The following is a 20,617-nucleotide window of genomic DNA, read 5'->3' on the forward strand; positions in this document are numbered from 1 at the left end:
AAGACATTTCCTTTATACGCATCTTGTAAACAGGTCATTTTGCAAAATGAGTAACTTCCTTTCAAGATAAATTCTTGTTTATTAATATTGTAACAGTACAAATAATACCATTGTTACGTGTAATTGTGATGCAGTTACTTTCCAGTTGTATACTGCTCTATTTAATTAAAAATCTGAGAGACCGATAATTATAAATCTTATATTATACAAGCTATGTTGACAATGGAATAATTAAAGAATATCACTGTCTTTTTTCATTATGAAAAGTTGTTCTACTTGTGAAAGATAGAAAATGGTTTAGCTCTGACTAAGAGTTAACACTCGAAACGGCCGCTTTCAAATTTCTTTACAGTGATTAATTTATCTTGTTTTAGTATAAATACACAGGTGATTATACAAAATCTCGCGCTCTCATTGGCTTGCTATCTCGGATTATCAGCCGATAATCACCTCGACGGACAAAATGGCTGCTAGTAGTCGTTTTGCCACTGTAAGTGAAGACGATTTTCGCGTTTAAAAGTTTTTTTTTTCTCTTTTTTGAAATAATCACCTGTGTATTTATACTAAAACAATTATTCGCCTCAGGCTCAGTGATTATCGGTGATTATTAAATTCTCAACCTCGGATAATGCATTTCGCGTGCTCTGATTGGTTCACTCAATCTCGGTTATCAGCTCATATACCTTGGTTTCACCTTATATGGTAAATGATTGCGTTAAGCGTTGCTAAACTAAAAATGTTTTCGCCGGAATGCGAAATTACTCTTTGAATAAAGCCAAAAAGGAGACAAAAAACTTTTTTGTGGAAAGTTTGGATCAATTCCGACGTTTAGAAGTACGCGAAAAGGCAAGAAATGTTTTTATGATGAGCCTGCGTCTGTCTGACAACAAGGTATTACACAACATCGCATCAGTTCTCATCAAGTTTTTTTCGATTTCGCTCGGATTTGCTCGCTTTTTCCGCTCGTATTTCGTACTTCCAAATTTTTGGAGTTGAAGGAATTTAATAAAACAATTATTACATTCTCGCTTGTTGGATATGAGACTGGTTATAGCCAACTCGGCGCTACGCGCCTCGTTGGCTATTTACCATCTCATATCCAACGCGCGCTCATGGAATAATTGTTAAATATTCACCGATAATCACTTCGCCTTAGGCGAATAATTGTTAAATATACCTAGATTTTCACTCAACAAAACGAGCACTGTGATTGGTTGATTTAAGGTCACGTTCCCCTGATCAAATTCAAATGTATCCCGACCGGGATACAATTCCGCAGTTGTTGCCTGCTCCAGATGTTTTGCTGCAATTGTTGACGGAAAAGTTTAAATATATAACAAAGCACTTAATGTGTGGTCCCTCGGGAAACTAGTTAGTTTTGTTTTCCCTCGATTTCTGATGTACTCTCGGAAAAACAAAACTAACTGTTTCTCTCGGGACCATGCATGAAGTGTATAATATCAACTCATTTGATAAACCCTTTTCTTTATTTCACTTCCCCACTGACACAGCACAACAGCTTCTTTACAAACTAAACCCCTTCATCCTACATGTGAAAGAATGCTTTACTTCCACCAACCATGAGCCAATATTCTTAGCCCAAAAACCAAGACAGCGGTTGTTTTAGACTAAACACTGCCAATAAGTGATCACCCCAATCTGATTATCACTACAATGCGTGCCAATCCCTTACCTAGATTGCAGTGTATGACACTTGCAAACTGCAGACTAACCGTAAATCGCAGTAAAAGCTAATCGTTTTAAAATGGTGCCGAGACTTAAATACTGCTTCTCAGCGATATTTGAAATGGGTGCTTTATAGACTTAAACACTGTTTATCAGCTAGCGCGATTTGTAGGCAGCCTGCAGTTGTCATACACCTCCTGAAATGCTAACTGTTTCAAGTGTGTAAACTGAGAGCTTAACCCTAATCACTAAACTGAGAATTTAACCCTTAACACTAAAAATTACTGCTCACATGAATAAATAATTATTATTGTCTTTGATAGCATCAGAGACAAAAATTCATCATAATAATCTTAAAATGATTTCTCTAGTTTACTTTTATATACTCCGTAAAATTAATTACAGAAAGATATCCAAATATGTTAAAATGGGCGGTGCTCTAAAAAAGTTAAACCAGTTTAAAAAATAGCGTCACAGGGACTTTAAGAACGTTAACTCGTCTAAAAGTAGCTTGATATGTGGAAATGCCGTTACATTGCTAGACATAACATAGACCTAGGCGTTCCATAGACATAGCATTGGAGTTGTAGGGTTAGGTTGGGCTCCTGATAATGTTGAGGAAAGTTGGAGTACTGCCTAACTTTAACTTTAATGAGTTTCCGGTAGAAAAAAAAAAATTATAAATAGATGAATAACTACAGATTTACTAAATATGTAAACCAGGGTCATAGCTAGAAAAAAAATTATGACTGAGGCAATGTCCATGGTTAAATTATCTTCATAAATAGTTTTGGTGTTCATAATGAGTACATTTTACAGACAACAACGGTTTAAAAACATAACTGAGGTATACTTCGGTTTTCCTAATAATGGCTACGGCCCTGTTAACTTTTTTGTAAGCAAGTTTTAAGATATTATTTGAATTGCAAGAGCCAGTACGATATAAGACAGGCTTTTTCCCCTAAAATGAAACATTTAAGCTCAATTCGTGTTGCCTAGTCGTGCCAAAGTGGAAATGCGTCACATGTAGGAGTCTGCAAAGCGAGGACTGGTGACCAGCAACATGATTGATTGGTTTCTTAAAATTTTCTCGTTCACAGGGTACACCTATTTTCGCTCCAAAGCGGCGATTCCTTCGGTCAACACTGAATAAAAACTACTTCTAACCACTTCAGAAAGAAGCGCAGTTGAAGTGAGTCTAGACCACTGCTGATCTAGAAAATAAGTGGATCGAGCATCTATTGTTTCATGCGAAGCAGAAGAATATATATATATATATATATATATATAAGTAGACAGGAAATCGACTTGTCTGCATAGAGTGCTCGATATCGTTAGATAGAGCAGAAATAAATGATTTGGTTGAAAAGTTAAAACAAGACTAGATGTTGCATCTCGACAACGCTGTTTCGTGAGTTGCCTCACTCACTATTAAACTCCTGATGAGTGAGGCAACTCACGAAACAGCGTTGTCGAGATGCAACATCTAGTCTTGTTTTAACTTTTCAACTAAATCATTTATATATATATATATATATATATATATATAATGGGGGGACGTGGGTTCAAATCCCGCTCAGGGCAAATTTTCTTTCACACATTTATTCAGTTAAAAATATGATTATTTGGGGTGTGCATTGTCAGGGTTTCTCTCCTACACTGTCTCTAAAAATTAAAATTAGCCTGTATCCTTCTAGGATCGTTCCTTGTCATCCGCTAAGTTGACTACGGTCGTGCATCATTAAGTTGATCCTTGGTTGGGTTTCAAGTGAAGTTATAGGCTCCCCTACTTTGTCACCTCGAAAGAAAATTTCCCGGGAGGCCCACGCCTTAAACCACGTAAATCACATCGTCGATGGCTATGTTGCCAGCATGGTTGTCCTGGTGGTGTAGTGGTGATCACACCCGACTAGTAATGGGGGGACGTGGGTTCAAATCCCGCTCAGGGCAAATTTTCTTTCACACATTTATTCAGTTAAAAATATGATTATTTGGGGTGTGCATTGTCAGGGTTTCTCTCCTACACTCTCTCTCTCTCTCTCTCTCTCTCTCTCTCTCTCTCTCTCTCTCTCTCTCTCTCTCTCTCTATATATATATATATATATATATATATATATATATAGGGAGTCTGTAAGTCGATTTTCTCGTGGAACAGTGCTCAATACGTTGAAGCAGAGCGGAATAAATATTTTAAGAGGAAAAAAGGACGCACCTACATTTCCCGACCAGCCTGTTTCGTGAATCGCTTCACTCTTCAGGGGTTTAAACCCCTGAAGAGTGAAGCGAAGCGCAAAAGTGGCCAAGATGCACCGCGGGAGTGAAGACAATTGGCTGTTCAATCGATCCAGTCTCTTCTAGAGATCAGTGGACATGACTGCTTATAAGAGCCCACAGTTCGCCGACAAGTCGGCAGTTACAGAAAGAGTGCTGTCTGATTTAACATAAAAACAGCTTCAGATGATCACATGACAATAGGGAGCTTGAGCAAACGAAAACGGCAACTAGCAACGAGAACGTCATTTCAAAATACACATTCACGTCATTTTAATCACTTCGTGACTATTTCAAGCTTCTTAATATGACAAGGAATTTATCCTCAAGTGCTGACGCTCTTCATAAAACGTCAAATTTGGTCATTCACGTTGTTGTTTTGCTGACGACGGCAAATAAATGGACAAAAATGAAAAGATGCACGTGCAGAGCGTGCAAAGCCATTGCTTTTGCTCACTAAATATGCAGGTTTGTGGTGTTTTCGTTGCCGTCGCCGTTGTCGTTGCTTAAGCTCCCTAGTAGCAAAAAACTACGTACTTCTGTGCATGTGCTTTATTAAATTCACAGAAGAAAAAACGCCTCCACCTCATCTACCCCAAATGTTGAAGCTCCCGCAAGAAGAGTTGACCTGTCCTGAACCCCTGTTGGGACAATGTAGTTGTCTCCAAAATTTGTGGATGAACTGACCCGACCAGACAGGTTCCTATCAATTAGGATATCCTCATATCCAAAGGTAGGACCCAAAAATCTATGATTACGTATCGCTTTGGAAGCATTTTTTACATTGCTTTTGAAGGGCGGCAGTCCTTCGGCGTTTCGTAGCGAGAAAATAAACGCCTTCTCTGTGGCACCGAATTGATTACCGGTTTGTGGCGATTCTGAAAGAAGGAAAAATCATTCAATGTACTTAAAAATAAATTAAAAAGAAATGGCGTATTGAAACAGAAAATAATAAGAGGATAAGTTATTCACTTTTTAGTCACTTTGACTCCTTATAGTGATAATTACGTAAATTCCCTTCAAAATTTCAAACACTTTCCGGTGAACAAGTATTGAGAATTAAGATTATTATCAGTTGAGGGGCTTTGTTTTCTGATCACACCAAATTCTCATAACTCACAGGAGTGAAAGGACTTGAGGCCCTGAAATAAAACGGAAGCTAAACATGATACATCATGTCACCAAGTGTCCCGTTGCGTCGAAAAAAACTGCCAATGTATCAAAGAGTTTTTGTATAAGCACCATTTTTCGCATTTGTAAAAGTCAAAGGGATTAGTAAAACATTTTCGTAATGGTTCTCCAAGAAAAATTGGGTTGGGGTGTGCGGCCAACCTTCTGAAACCATTACCCGATTTCAGACCAAAATCTGAGATTCTCCCTACCCCATTTCATACCTGACCAAAAATTGTATACCTATTTTAGACCTTATTTTCAAATCTATTTCAGTTGTAACACGGTTGGCTTAATAATTAGAGAAGAGCTTTGTTGAAGGTCTTATCACCAGCAACCCATGACCCGGAGCCTACAACACCCATATACTGGGCCTATATATGTCACGGCATTTTTACAGACCGATCTATTTTTAGACTACGTTTTCCGTCAAAAAAACAAAGGCAGTTCCAGTTCGGTGACCCTATGACGTCAGGTTAGTTTCTTGAAATTGGTCAACGGGCTCCGGTGGGGGTCGCATTTGCGAGAAATTCAATCTAAAAATAAGTCGGTCTGTGAAAACGCCGTGACACGAACACAATAGAGTCGTAGGCTCCGGGACATGGAATCCTGTTATCGCCTAATGATGAATTAATTTAAAGAAGAAGATCCTTCTAAAAAACACACCCAATTATGACTTAAGTGAACAAACCATACCCTATTTTAGACCAAAATGTTCAAAATCGATACCCTATTTCAGACCAATACGGATAAAAACCACACCCTTTGGGGCCGCACATACCTATATAGTCCATATAGGAGAGTAACTCCCCCCCCTCCCCCCCCCCCTCCCCGAGATGGGGGGTTACTGTAGTAAAGAAGACCACGATTAAGGGACACGTGATTACGTTTAGATGCCCTTGCATATTACTTGGTTTGACTGGGATTTTCACTTATTATCTCTGAAATATCGGTGCAGTACTATTACAATAGTCTCTTCATATCCACCCCCTCCATGAATTTATTACGAGCGCACATAATGACAAGCCCCCAATTGGCTTGATAGATCAATTTGTGGAGCGCTGCACCGGTATCGCAGAGGTGATGGATTCAAAACCAGTTCGAGTTTGGATTTTTTGAGCGTTCCTTTCATTCCTGTCGAAGTAACTTTCATAGCGGAGCACAATTGTAAGAAAATATGGTAACCCATCTGTGCGAGAAAATTTGGTTTTGGTCACCGTATGACCGTACGTACGTCCAACCCTCCATGTATGCCCAGTATCACGTGACCATATCGCCGGCTCAAGTTTAGAGCTCATCGAGGCGGCCATGTTTACAGTTTACAGCAGGGAGCCCTGGTTTACAGCGTACATCTTTGATATTGGACATCCATGTTATAGTCAATTGACACCTATCAAAACAAGGTGTCCACTGACCAGTATCACGTGACCATATCGAGGTTAGCTTTTTTATTGACCCCTGACCAGGTACTGGGTTTCGATTGGATCGCAGGCTCAAGCCACGTTAACTTATTGTAAGAACAAATGACCCGGGATCTCCGTTCTTAGGCCCGGCTAAATCTATATATTATATAAAGTCTCTTCGTATTAACTGCGTCCAACCTCGTTCCCAGGGCTTTTTCGCATCGCCCTTGCCCCTGGGCACAAGGTTGCACATCCTTCACGGTATTGAGAGCTCACAAAACGTCCATTTAACAGTTGCCTTGGCTTGATAGCTCCATTTCAATACTCTGGACGGGAATTATAAATCAAGTTCGAAGCCGCGTTTTAAAGATTATGTACTTCTTGAGTCATCGCGTACGGACTGAGCGCAAAGTTCCGTGCACCATGACCTCGGGCAACATATTTTTAATATCCTGTCTGGCCCCAGCTTAACTCAGTTAAGAAGCACTTTATCATATGGGATCTTTACAATATTTGTGAGAGAAGATGAAGTTGAAAAAAAGTTACAAATTTGCACCGAAAATTTATCTGATATGTTGTTGCTCTTCTGGCAGTAAATAACTTCGATGTTTAAAAGCGACGAAATCCTTTAAAATCGTGTGTATACAATAAAACAAGACATTTATTGCAGTAACGTAAAACCGTGATTTAAAGATAGCTGAACATTGAATACACACCCCAAGGGATATCTGTGAATCCTCCAAACACGAAATCGTTTTTCTTGACAATTGTAACCGTGTTGTTTTTTCCATCGCAATTACTGTGAAACGTGCTATCAGAAGGTCCGTGGGTCGCGCTTCTGTAACAGAGTTCCCACCGGGAATCATCTCCAATGACAGGCGACAGAAACATTGCAAGATGGCGCAGATAAAATCCATCACTGGATAATATCACTGAATTCATCAAAGCTGGCAAGTAATTTGAAAAGAAATTAAGTTATATGAGTAAATATTTGCAAGGATCGTTAAATGAGATCATACAGCGCCCAGAACCGTGTATGGAAACGTGTGGCATTCCCCAATCTTTAGAGAGCATGAGTGGAGAGAACACATTCGCCATGTATGGGTCTCTTCCAATGATAATTTTTTTCAATATAAATTTAGCTCGTGGAGATGATGCGCGGTTTCTTTAAGAAGACACCTAATTGGTTATCATTGGCTGCGTGACCATGGGGACGAGAGCTAATCTCGTTCCCAGATCTCCCAGGGTCATTTCCAATGACAGAGATCTGAGAGACGAGACCAAAATAACTTTTACAGCACGGCGCGAAGCTTAAAACAGATTGGAAAAAAATTCATGGACCATGGGGATGGGTTTTCTCTCCTCATCATCTCTTGGTCCTTGCTATTACTGGCTTAGTTTTCATGAAATTACCTTTTCTCGAGAAAAATTCCGGTCCGGTTTGCATGAGGGCCGATCAGTTCAATTGCAAGGTTAATCATTACGTAATGGGTGAATTCATAGTACCTTATTACACGAAATTTTCGCGACATGTTTATATCGCGATTTTGATGTGGGCATATTTCGCGACAATTAAATTTCACGGTTTTGTAAAAAGTATATATTTTCATTCACTTTAATTTCGTGTTTTTGAGTAGCACACAATTTAAATTTCATTGGCAATAATGCACTGGCGGTAATACTTCCCTTCCAGTTGCTACACCCTTATTCCCGCCCTCTCCCATCCTTTCAAGACATAAATCAAATTTCCTCCCCTTCCCCCCCCCCCCCCCACCCCCTCCTCCTTGTGCACTGCTTAAAATGTTGCATGTATTTGTTACAGTTAAAATTAAATTCACGTTAATTTTAATTTCAACCTAGGTCATTTTAGTTTCAAACTAGGTTAAGATTGAAAGTAGGAAACATCTGCAAGGAACATTGTAAAGGGAGGGTGGGGTACGATACTCAATTCCACAACAAACACTACTACCGTTTGAATTAAGGCTGTTTATAGGTCTTTATACAGTTTTTCTTTTTTTTCTAGAAGTTTCTAAATCAACTCTATTTTTGTACATTACAACATATCTAGTTTTGGTATCGCTGACTAATGTTGACTGCCCAGTATGACTCTAAAAAAGTTCTGGCATGTAGAATAAAATTAGAATACCCTGGAAACTCCATGACACTAATATAATGTAAAGTTTTGCCGAATAACAGCGTACGCGTTGAACAGCATTTGGGCTGATTGTTGTGGAGTATTTTTAAATACCATCCTGAAACCTTTAAAGCAAATATCTGTTTACTGGTTTTGATCGGAGTCAACGCCGCTAACAACAGTTTTAAATGTGAACAACCATTCTAACCATATGGTTAGGTCACGGAATATGGACTTTGAAATTTGGACTTCGGAATTGAACTGGACATTGACCAAGCTATTGTAGAAAAAAAAAATCAATGAAATACTGTGAATTTAAAAGAAAATCGACTAAAATTCCTTCAAACAAAGTGTAGACTATCCGTAGCCTCTTGTTCCAAGCGATACAACATGGCGACGACCACAAGGTCGACGGGTGCCAAAATATCACGTGACTAATGGGCAAGCAAGGCGTGCAAAACAAAACTGTCTGCATCAGTCGCGATTGTACCTTCAATCATTAGACTGGACTTTACCTGCGCAGTTTGTTCCGTCTCCTCCATATCCTTTTTTGCAAGTGCAATTGTAAGATCCTATGGTATTCGTACATGTGGCATTCACGTGACAGTTGTTTTGAGATGAACATTCGTCAATGTCTGGAACCAAATGAACAGAAAAAAACCGCACTTGAGGACTTCACTTTCAAACAAAGCAATATGGCGACGACAACAAGGTTTGTATCTGCGAAAACATCACTTGTCTAACGTTCACTCAAGGAGTGCAAAAGGAAACTGTCAGCATCAGTCGTAATAATGCCTTTTTTAGACTGGACTTTACCTGGGCAACCTCCTCCGTCTCCTTCATATCCTTTTTTGCAAGAGCAATTCTCAGGTTCGGCCTAGGGGTGGGGGAGGAGGAGGGTGTAGCGGTATACCAGTTTACCTGAAAAAAAATCGCCAAAATACCCCAAAATACCCTAAATTCATCCAAATATACTCAAAATTAATGGAAGCATTGTATTCAAAGTAAGTGATATACCGAATACTCGTATTTAAGCTGCAATATACCGTATACCCGATTTAAAAAGCCTCTGTATACCGTATAACCCAAAACCCTGGCCGACCCTGAATTGTACGATCCTATAGTATTGTGACAGGTGGCATTCACGTGACAGTTGTTTTCAGATGAACACTCTTCAATGTCTGGAACCAAATGAACATAACAAAGGGAACTCGAGGACTGCATTTTCAAACAAAGCACGACAACAAGGTCGGTGTGTGCGGAAACATCACGTGACTAACGGGCACGCAAGGCGTGCAGAACAAAACTGTAAGCATCACTCCCGATAATACCTTCGTTACACCTTTTTGACTTTACCTGAGCAGTTTCTTCCGTCTCCTCCATATCCTTCTTTGCAAGTGCAATTGTAAGATCCTTTGGTATTCGCACATGTGGCATTCACGTGACACTCGTTTTCAGACGAACACTCGTTGATGTCTGGAACAAGTTAAACATCGGGAAAAATCAATAGTTAGTTGTTCGAGCTCTTTCAGTGAGAGTGCGTCTTTCATCGTTACTGTCTCGATCTTGCAGTAAAAACTATCTACTACCGATCTCGCTGTTAATTAGATTTCTGTCGGCGCTCATGATGGAGATGGAATTAGATTAAAGTATCTGTTAACATGAAAAGCATGCCATGCTTTTTGTCGGTAATATCCGGGATCTTTTATTTGCGAATTAAGTATTATACACAAGCAACCCAACAATTGAGATCACTCATTACTGTGCATACGTAACCCGCGCCCGCAGTGCGCGCCGCAGTCAAAACTGTGCTATTTTGTGAATCATTTGCCCTTTCACTGGAAACGGTGCATTTCTGTGCGTAAAAGACGTTGTTGGCGATCTACCCTGTCGAAAGGACGCCATCAAAGTCTTTTGCACAAGTAAATACATTATTAATACAGTTTTGACGTCTTCTTACACTTTATTCCAAAATACTAGACTGAATTCGTCTTAAATTAGTTAAAAAAAAGCGCAAATAACAGCCAACGCACAACAGCTGACGTTCAAATCGCCGCTTACCGGCAGCCCAGTTTTGGCGCCTAAAAGTTTGTAGGCAAAAAGGTTGCCACAAAATCTTTTCAATGCTTTCCTGGCGCTTTAATTGCGAACAATTGACGTGACGTCGGATAGGACAGTTTTTCCAGCTCACTGAATTCTGTTTGGTGAATTTAAATTTCAGCAGCTCTCGTCGTATGCAAGGAACTTAATTGCTTTGAAAAATCCTGTATCGATAGTATTTCTGAAAGAAGCTCTCAATTTTCTGCAAGTTGCTGTAGATTAAATTCGCCTGGTAGAGACGTTTTCAACTAACATCCCTTTGTTTTGGACCAGGCGTCCCAAATGTGTATGTTATGGACAAGATTAAGTGAATGATTCAAATACGATTAGAGGCTAGATATCAGGCTATTCAACTTTAAAATGGCACGCCGTTCGATTCTTTGGCATCCATCAAATTACTCTCGGAGCTACGTGGCTGAAACCAATTAACAGAACATTTCGTAAGGCTCAAACTGTTAGATGGGATCTCAACGTTTGGGTCAATTTATACCAGCGACGCATCATCCACATAATGGTTTGTCATTATAATTCACATTTGTCCAGGTTCAACTAGAAATTTTGGTGTCCAGGTACCGAGGCTGCTGATTGTTGTGGAGTATTTTTAAATACCATCGTGGAAACTTATAAAGCAAATATCTGTTTACCGGAGTCAACGCCGTTAACAACAGTTTTAAATGTGAACAACCATTCTAACCATATGGTTGGGTCACGGAATATGGACTTTGAAATTTGGACTTCGGAATTGAACTGGACATTGACCAAGCTATTGTAGAAAAAAGTCAAGGAAATACTGTGAATTTTAAAGGAAATCGGCTAAACTTCCCTCAAGCAAAGTGTAGACTACCGTAGCCTCTTGTTCCAAGCGATACAACATGACGACGACCCCAAGGTCGAAGTGTGCCAAAATAGCACGTGACTAATGGGCAAGCAAGGCGTGCAAAACAAAACTGTCTGCATCAGTCGCGATTGTACCCTCAAGCACTAGACTGGACTTTACCTGAGCAGTTTCTTCCGTCTCCTCCATATCCTTTCTTGCAGGTGCAATTGTAAGATCCTATGATATTTTTACAGGTGGCATTCACGTGACAGTTGTTTTCAGATGAACACTCGTCAATGTCTGGAACCAAATGAACATAACAAAGGAAACTCGAGGACTGCACTTTTAAACAAAGCACGACAACAAGGTCGGTGTGTGCGAAAACATCACGTGACTGACGGGCACGCAAAGCGTGCAAAACAAAACTGTAAGCATCAGTGGCGATAATACCTTCGTTACATCTTTTTGACTCTACCTGAGCAGTTTCTTCCGTCTCCTCCATATCCTTTTTTGCAAGTGCATTTGTAAGATCCTTTGGTATTCCTACATGTGGCATTCACGTGACACTCGTTTTCAGACGAACATTCGTTAACGTCTGGAACAAGTTAAACATCGGGAAAAATCAATAGTTAGTTATTCAAGCTCTTTCAGCGATCGAGAGTGCGTTTTTCATAGTTCCTGTCTCGATCTTGCAATAAAAACTATCTACTACCGATCTCGCTGTTAATTAGATTTCTGGCGGCGCTCATAATGGAGATGGAATTAGATTAAATTATCTATTCTTGGTTTGCATCCAGGTGATGAGACGGCCATGTTGGTGTACAAAACAAATTATAGAAAATGGCCCCAAGTTTTGCATAATAATAGAGTCAAATTCCCAAAAGACATTTTACAGCATTTTTAATTTGAAAAGAAATTAAGTTATATGAGTAAATGTTTGCAAGGATCGTTAATTGATGATGCAGCGCCCAGAATCGTGCATATGGAACCCCCGCACGCAGTGCGTGTGGCAGTCAAAACTGTGCTATCCTGTCAATCATTTGCTATGATTCAGCGCCCAGAACCGTGTATGGAAACATGTAGCATTCCCAATCTTTAGAGAGGATAAGTGGAGAGAACATTTTTCACCTACTCGTTTATTTTATTATTTCATTTGGCGTTGGTGTGAGTAAATGGATAAAGTACTTGGGTTGTAGACATCACCCGAGGGTGGGACTCCCATATAAAAAGGACGGGGTTGCTCGTCATACCTTTAAGGGGTTAAAAAAGTGGTTTTGGTACCTCTTTGGGTGTTCAGCCTCAAAATGGGTCCACAGCGTGAGCTTTAGCGGTATCGTTTAGGGTACTGAGCCGAAAAGGTTTAACAGGAGACATTTTGGTACCTCTTTGGGTGTTCAGCCTCAAAATGGGTCCACAGCGTGAGCTTTAGCGGTATCGTTTAGGGTACTGAGCCGAAAAGGTTTAACAGGAGACATTAGACAATTGACTAATTTTTAATTTTGTGTATTTAAAACCTATAATTTGGTAACTCTTAGGTGTGAAAGAAACTTCATTCCACGCCCACAAGACAGGATCTTAGTTTTTCGTAGGTTTTTTTTTTTTTAATTTCGGACCAGCACTCCCGTTCTTTTCATATAGGATTTGCCCCCCATCCCTACCCTGGGAGAAATCAATTATTCGTTATTTGCACCCTTATAACATTCAAACATTGTAAGTAAACGCTCAGTAAAAACAATGAATAACAGTTTTAAATAGTTAAGTTGCTAAAGTTATCCTACCAAGCAGTGGCCTAAAAACCTCAACTCATACAAGACTTATCAATCAGTTTAGTTTGTCAGAAGGTTTTCTTACCGTTTTCGCAGTTTTGACCGATGAATCCAGTTTTGCAGATGCAAAGATAACTGTTTTCTGCGTAGAGAGCCACACACTTTCCATTGCCATTGCAAGGCCCACTGCTACACGGTGACTAAATACAAAAATATTTTCAATCGTTGCAAACGTTAACGATGTAAAGTTTACTGTCACAAGCATACAAACCTTCCCCTTTCAAGTCTGCCAGGTGTCTCAATGATTTCCTGTCAGTTTATAATCTTTATTTTACCTTTCAGTATGTCATAGGGTCATCTATCCAATCAAGTCTGTTAAGCCTTCGCAACAGCTCGTCGCAATAATTTGTTCCACTGAACACTTCTGGTGTTTCTCACGTTATACAATTTTCGGAAAAGTGATTCATATTCCAACTAATAATTTCATGACCTTGATCTATTTAGAAGTGTCTGTCTCAACTCATTAGATGTTGGAGAGGTAAAAACCATTCCGAGCAACAAATTTGCAATTTGTTGTACTACTTAAGTCTATCAGGTGTTACAACTACTTTTTGTTCCTTAGAAACTCTGCCCTGAAACTGCCTATCACTAATTTTCCTGTTAAAAAGATATACTTTACGCCTTCGGGCATTGTTACCTGTTAGACTTGAATCGCAAGGCATGTACGGAAACTAGAGTTTCTTCGTGCAACTTGTCTCAGTCGTAAAAGGAGACAACAAACCAAAGCGGTACAGAAAACGGCAAAAAAAAGTTGCACAGAGCATGCACTGCAACCCACCGACACAAACCTTTCAAACAAACTGCTATTATATTTCGGGACAAAATTGTGTGTCTGAAAAACTTGGTCATTTCAAATGATAAGAAATTATCGTATCGTATTTGCCGGAAATTTTCTGAACTCACCAAGATGCTGAAGTGGTGGAAAACTTTGCTGACAACAAACTGATCTGAGTTGTTATACTTGTCAGAAGAAAGGTGTTCACACAGCAGTTTATCGTTGTTGTCCTGAAGGGCTGCCAGGTTAAATGAAAAGCATGGAAGAGTATCCAAACACGACAAAGCGCACTGGATACTTCGTTCAACGAGCCTTTTACGAACAGGGGTGATATTTAGGTACGCGAATTTGTCTTGAATGAAGTTTGCATAACGGACACCTGAAATCCGTGTTCCACCACTGACTTCCTTGAGCGCCAAAGCCTCTGAAATACATTGAGTAAACTATGAGAAAGACAGTGAAAATAGCTGAATTGGTCACGATAGGATAGATCTAGAAAAAGAGAGGAGAAAATTAATTATAACATCTTTATCACCTTCAACAAGTGCTTTTGAAAGGAGAATTGCCAGAGCGAGGCGAACGGTTGTCAGATATATTTTGAGTCTACCGGTATCCATTTTCTAGGCTTTAAACACTTTAAAACAGCTTTCTTGATGAGCATTAGCTCATGACATGGTCATTAGTCTGAATCGATATGGAAATGAGACCTCGACTGTCTTAAAGGAAGTGCTCGCGTTATTTGAGGATGCAATTGTAATTATATGTAATTATACTAAAACAATTAAATCACCTCAGGCTGGGTGAATATTCAACTCGCGATCGCCTTCGGCGAATAACTGTTACTTATTTAACAAGTCACTTCTAATCACAATATTATCCCTGGTCACGGGGCTAATTTAAGGCGTAAAAACCAGAATTTAAATGTCGAATGAAACACGAAGCAGCAACGCTAATATATATAAATGTCGAGAGAAGGCGAACTTGCCCAGCGAAATCTTAAATTTCCTTTACATTTGCCTGTAATTTTTTTCCCACAGACGCATGTCTGACTGAGCGTAACGAGTTAAACAGTTTTAGAAGAGACATTGAGGAGATGTGAAACATTCTGACTCATCCCATGAAAAGCGACCAACGCTAAGGGGGGAATCATTGTTTATAAAGTTTACTGTAAATTTCTAATTTTTGGTGGTCATCGAAACTAGAGGCCCTAATAGAACGTTTTCAACCAACCCCTAGGGACACCAATAACAATAGAGAAATGTACGACTTCTGGTGGACGAACAATTGAAGCTAATGAGAGATCTTTTGTTCTCGTCCACCAGCATGGCGATGGCGTCACGTGAAAACCTCTTATAAACAAGTACTTTAAACTTCTGTGGCAGAAATTTGTCAATAGCACTATGCTTTTCGAAAGGAAGAAAAGTAAAAATGACGTCGTCAAAGATTCTGAAGATATAACTTTTGTCGAGTTTTTAAAACACAAAAAAACTTATGAATTTGCTCCTGCATTTTGAGATTACTCGCCTATAGCCTGTGTCACAGAGGCGTGAAATTGCGAGAACACTCACACACATCACGTCCCACTTACAGAAAAAAAAAGTCAAATTTGCAAAGCTTCGAACCCGAGGCATAATATTATGGAATTTTTTTGATACGACAATTGAATTCTTATCTCCAAGGCAAACACCTGTGTTTACTTTTTTTACACATACATGTTTTTAAAGTTGAAGATATACCAGGTCGCTGATGATCGGATGATAAAATAAACTGAGCCACTATGAGCCATAATTTCGTTGAAAATGTCGGGATTTTTGACTCAGAATAAAATGGAACAGGAAATTTAATTCTGTTAACTTCTTCAGGCATTCCTTACCAGAGGTTTTCAGTGCCATTTAGAATCAGTATTGCGGTGACGAACTGAAGTTGCTGGCAAGTAAATGTAAAAGATCGAGGCCTCTCGTTTCCAGCCATTTCTCCGAGTGGAGAAACGAAACTTCCTATTTAACATTAAGAAATCTCTAAGTTCTTGCCCTAATGGATTGCCCCCGAGCAAAGTTCACCTAATTAGCTTCTTTTGTCAAAGCGAAGCCGAAGTTCTTCTCCATTTCATAGAGTGGCCACTATTTTTAAGTAGGAAAGACTATCCACATAGCATCGTTTTTTTTTTTTTTACTTTATCCTCACTGCAGTGTAGAACTTATCATATGCTTGTTTTTATTTTCATACGGGCGGTCAGAGGAAGTTTATCAACTTAGACAAGAGGGAACCTTTTAAGGGGGGGAACCCTTCTTCAGTTATATCGAAGTTACCAGAGGTTTTCTGTGCCATTTATAATTTATTGCGGTGATGAACTGAAGTTGCTGGCAAGTATTTGTAAAAAAACCCATGCCTCTTGTTGCCAGCGGGAAGAAGAGACATTGAGTCGATGTGAAACGTTTTGACACATCCCACGAAATGCCATTGACGCTTAGGGAATAATATTTTACAAAGTTTACTAATGAAGTGGAGAGACATTTTAATAGGTGATTATTGAAAATTCTCTGCGCTGGTTGGGCCGATGAGGTGATTCAGTGCCATTTAGAATCAGTATTGCGGTGACGAACTGAAGTTGCTGGCAAGTATATGTAAAAGATCGAGGCCTCTCGTTTCCAGCCATTTCACCGAGTGGAGAAACGAAACTTCCTATTTAACATTAAGAAATCTCTAAGTTCTTGCCCTAATGGATTGCCCCCGAGCAAAGTTCACCTAATTAGCTTCTTTTGTCAAAGCGAAGCCGAAGTTCTTCTCCATTTCATAGAGTGGCCACTATTTTTAAGTAGGAAAGAGTATCCACATAGCATCGTTTTTTTTACTTTATCCTCACTGCAATGTAGAACTTATCATATGCTTGTTTTTATTTTCATACGGGCGGTCAGAGGAAGTTTATCAACTTAGACAAGAGGGAACCTTTTAAGAGGGGGAACCCTTCTTCAGTTATATCGAAGTTACCAGAGGTTTTCTGTGCCATTTAAAAATAAAGGAAATTTAAGATTTCGCTGGGCAAGTTCCCGTGATATATATAAGGCCTATTAAACGGATCACTAGTTGGCCTTCCCTTGACCTTTATATATATTGGCATTTGCCGCGTCGTGTTTCATTCGACATTTCAATTCTCGTTTTTACGCCTTAAATTAGCACCAGGGATAATATTGTACTTAGAAGTGACTTGTTAAATATTTAACAATTATTCGCCGAAAGTGAGTTGAATATCAGCAGTGAATACACAAATTCACCGATATTTACCCAGCCTGAGGTGAATAATTGTTTTTAGTATAATTACATAGGCAATTCTTTGAAAAAATATGCATTTTCTCTAAATAACTCGACAAAAACGGCTTGCGGCCTTTTTGAAAAACCGCTTAGGTGATTACCGAGTAATATTCACCTCATCGGCCCAACCAGCGCAGAGAATTTTCAATAATCACCTATTAAAATGTCTCTCCACTTCATTAGTAAACTTTATAAAATATTCTTCCCTAAGCGTTAATGGCATTTCGTGGGATGTGTCAGAACGTTTCACATCGACTCAATGTCTCTTCTTCCCGCTGGCAACAAGAGGCATGGGTTTTTTTACAAATACTTGCCAGCAACTTCAGTTCATCACCGCAATAAAATCTAAATTGTCTGTAGTTTTTTCCCACAGACACATGTCTGAATGAGCGTAAATAATCAAGCAATTGTATGACAAAATTTCAAATTTCGCTGGCCAAATTCTAGAACACGTAGGACCTTCTAATTTTGCCAGTAAAATCCTTTGGTTAGCAACTAAATTTTTCCATTTCACAGACGTTTCTACTTTCAAGGTTTTCTCAAGTTATTTTAACGCAGATTCCCGTAGAAACACTGTTATTTCGGACATGTTTGCCTACCCGTCAAACGGATGGCTTCCAAAACCGTAATAAGGCCTATTTGCTATCGGCAATACAGAGCCGTAGCAGGCCCGGAAAAACTGAGAGGGTGCAAAGATCTTAAGCAAATTAATATTTTAAAAAATACAACCACACTTTTGAATTTTCGGAACATGTTTCGATGTTTCAAACATCATCTTCAGCCATAGTGAGTGTAACATTAAATTTTTTACAAGATAATTCGTATGTATATATAACTATCAATACAATGATTCTTTGTAGATTAAATGTTCGTTACAGTACGTAAATTCAAACGAACCAACAATATTATAGAGAACACAACTGACATAACGGTAAAAGTTTAAAAGTGTAATGCTAACTGACATGATCAACTTGTTTGTTGAGTTCGGGTTTCAACCGCTCAATATGGAAGCTCTCCTTGATTTTGAGTTGATAGAAAGAAGTAGCATTATCAATAATTTTGAAGCAAGAAACATCACAATTATCGTGACAATTTTTAGAAAAACTAAGATGCTTGAAAATATGAGAATTTTTGTCCCGGAAAAGGTGCTCATTTACACGTGTGTAGAAATGCCTGTTGGTTTCACCAACGTAGCGAGCACCACAGCCCGCACAAGTAAATTGATGTATCCAACTACCATTTTTACAAACTACCTTACATCGGTTTTTATTCAACTTATACCAGAAAGAAAATTTCATCTATTATTAACAAGTATTGCAAGGATTCAAATGTTAAAGTAATTTTCTCTCCATTCAAACTGTGGAACATTTTCAGTCCAAAGGATTTCATTCCGGATTCTCCCAAATCACGTGTTGTATACAAATTTACTTGATAGTTATATATACATACGAATTATCTTGTAAAAATTTTAATGTTACACTCACTATGGCTGAAGATGATGTTTGAAACATCGAAACATGTTCCGAAAATTCAAAAGTGTGGTTGTATTTTTTGAAATATTAGTAACACTTGTGCTATCCAGACCATTTGGAAAACTTAAGCAAATTGTATTTTGAAATTCGGGGGGACGCATTGGACGGGTGAAAGCCCGTTCTTTGCAGGGGCGGGGACTGGAGCCATGGGTGTGTGAGGCACCCCCCCCCCCCCCCCCCCAACTTGAAAATATTTGAAAACAAAACACCAGAAAGGGCATTTCCCAGCATTTTTGGCCTTTAAATTGTAATTTTCTGATAGATCAAAGCAAAAGCACACTGCATCTCAGTGATCCAAGAGGTTTAGTTGAGTAATTATATGTAATCACAAAACATGATTATCTATTTCCACGGATTCCTTTTAAACGCAAGTACACTATCCCTGGTATTTCCAATAAAAATCTAAAAATCATCTACTGTCTTGTTCAACGAAAGCAAAACATTTGTACAGAGTCAATTCATTAGTATTTCTAACACTGCCTGTCAGCAAAAATTATAAAACAAAACAACGGTTGTGTCTAAATTAGAAGACAAGTTTCATGCGTAAGAGTCAGTCACCATAGTATATTTTTAGTCACTACGTTGAGGTTTAATTTTGTTTTTGGTTTGGATTTTTCCCAGTCTCGTACCCAGAGTCCTCGTCAGCGGGTGAGCGCCCAGAGAGACTCTGGGATCATGGATATAAATTATTTTTTTGATTGGTCGCTTGCATAACAATGGCAGTCCGACAGAAAGTCGGTAAGTAAGTCGGAAACTCCAGAATTTAGAGAGAGATTTAAAATCTAAAACTAGTTTCAGTGCTGTTTGTTTTTTTTTTATCTCAGAAATATATAAAACCCAAAAATAATGCTACGAAGGGGTTTGAATTGTCTTTTTTCCCACTCTGCCAAAAACTGTTGCAGAAGTATCGTGGGAAAACTTTACATCAGTCTTTTTCGAGAGAAATCCGTAAAAGAAGGTCTTGTCGAAGTCATCCAGAATTACGGAAACATAAAATTGTAGTAGAAGAGGACATTGGCGTCGCTTCCACAAAAATTTGTTGATCATGTTGCTTGCACGATGGTATTCTGCATGATGGATTGCACGCTGAAACACTAAAAATACACTTACCGAAAGCGTCATAATTAGTTTTATCTTCACTCGCTTTTACAGCAAGCCAATGGAGTCGAGATAAACTAAGAATAAAGCCAGGATCCGAGCCAGGATTCGAGGCAGGATTCGAGGCAGGATCCAAACCAGGATTCGAGACCTAACCAAGACCTAACCTAGTAACCTAACCTAACCGAGACCTACCCTAAACCCTTTTCTGTTTCCGTTTAAACTCAAGCATGCGCAATAAGACCGGAACCCACGTTTTATGGGAAAATGCATGGAGTCCATTATCCCAGAGTCTCTCCGGGCGCTCACCCGCTGACCAAAAAGCCCGAGGACTCTGGGTACATGATTGGGTTTTTTCCAAACCAGACATCTTTTCCTCCTTGCTACTTACCAAAACCCCTTTCTCCATACCTCCATTCTTCCCCACCCTTGGATACCACTTATGCCCTTTTTATATTCTTCGAGACGCACACATATTTGTGAAAACCTCTCTGTA

At 39.2% G+C, this 20,617-nt stretch overlaps 1 protein-coding gene across 2 annotated transcripts in view; it reads right to left on the bottom strand.

Moving 5' to 3' along the window:
* LOC137978604 (fibulin-1-like) overlaps nucleotides 1-14,881 on the bottom strand; it is a 36,071-nt gene extending 21,190 nt beyond the window's left edge. Inside the window, exons 1-6 of one of the 2 annotated variants that reach the window (XM_068825599.1) lie at nucleotides 14,718-14,881; nucleotides 14,311-14,606; nucleotides 13,433-13,547; nucleotides 12,057-12,176; nucleotides 11,762-11,881; nucleotides 10,021-10,140 (exon numbers count right to left, since the gene is read on the bottom strand). In XM_068825599.1, coding sequence (XP_068681700.1) covers nucleotides 10,021-10,140; nucleotides 11,762-11,881; nucleotides 12,057-12,176; nucleotides 13,433-13,547; nucleotides 14,311-14,606; nucleotides 14,718-14,799 — 853 coding nt within the window. In that variant the 5' untranslated portion in view covers nucleotides 14,800-14,881. The remainder of the gene's footprint in view (nucleotides 1-10,020; nucleotides 10,141-11,761; nucleotides 11,882-12,056; nucleotides 12,177-13,432; nucleotides 13,548-14,310; nucleotides 14,607-14,717) is intronic. The other variant, XM_068825600.1, reaches the window with a different exon arrangement.
* Between the last annotated feature and the right edge of the window lie 5,736 nt (nucleotides 14,882-20,617).

This window comes from Montipora foliosa, chromosome 12, assembly GCF_036669935.1.
Source record: "Montipora foliosa isolate CH-2021 chromosome 12, ASM3666993v2, whole genome shotgun sequence".
In the NCBI taxonomy this organism is placed as follows: domain Eukaryota; kingdom Metazoa; phylum Cnidaria; class Anthozoa; order Scleractinia; family Acroporidae; genus Montipora; species Montipora foliosa.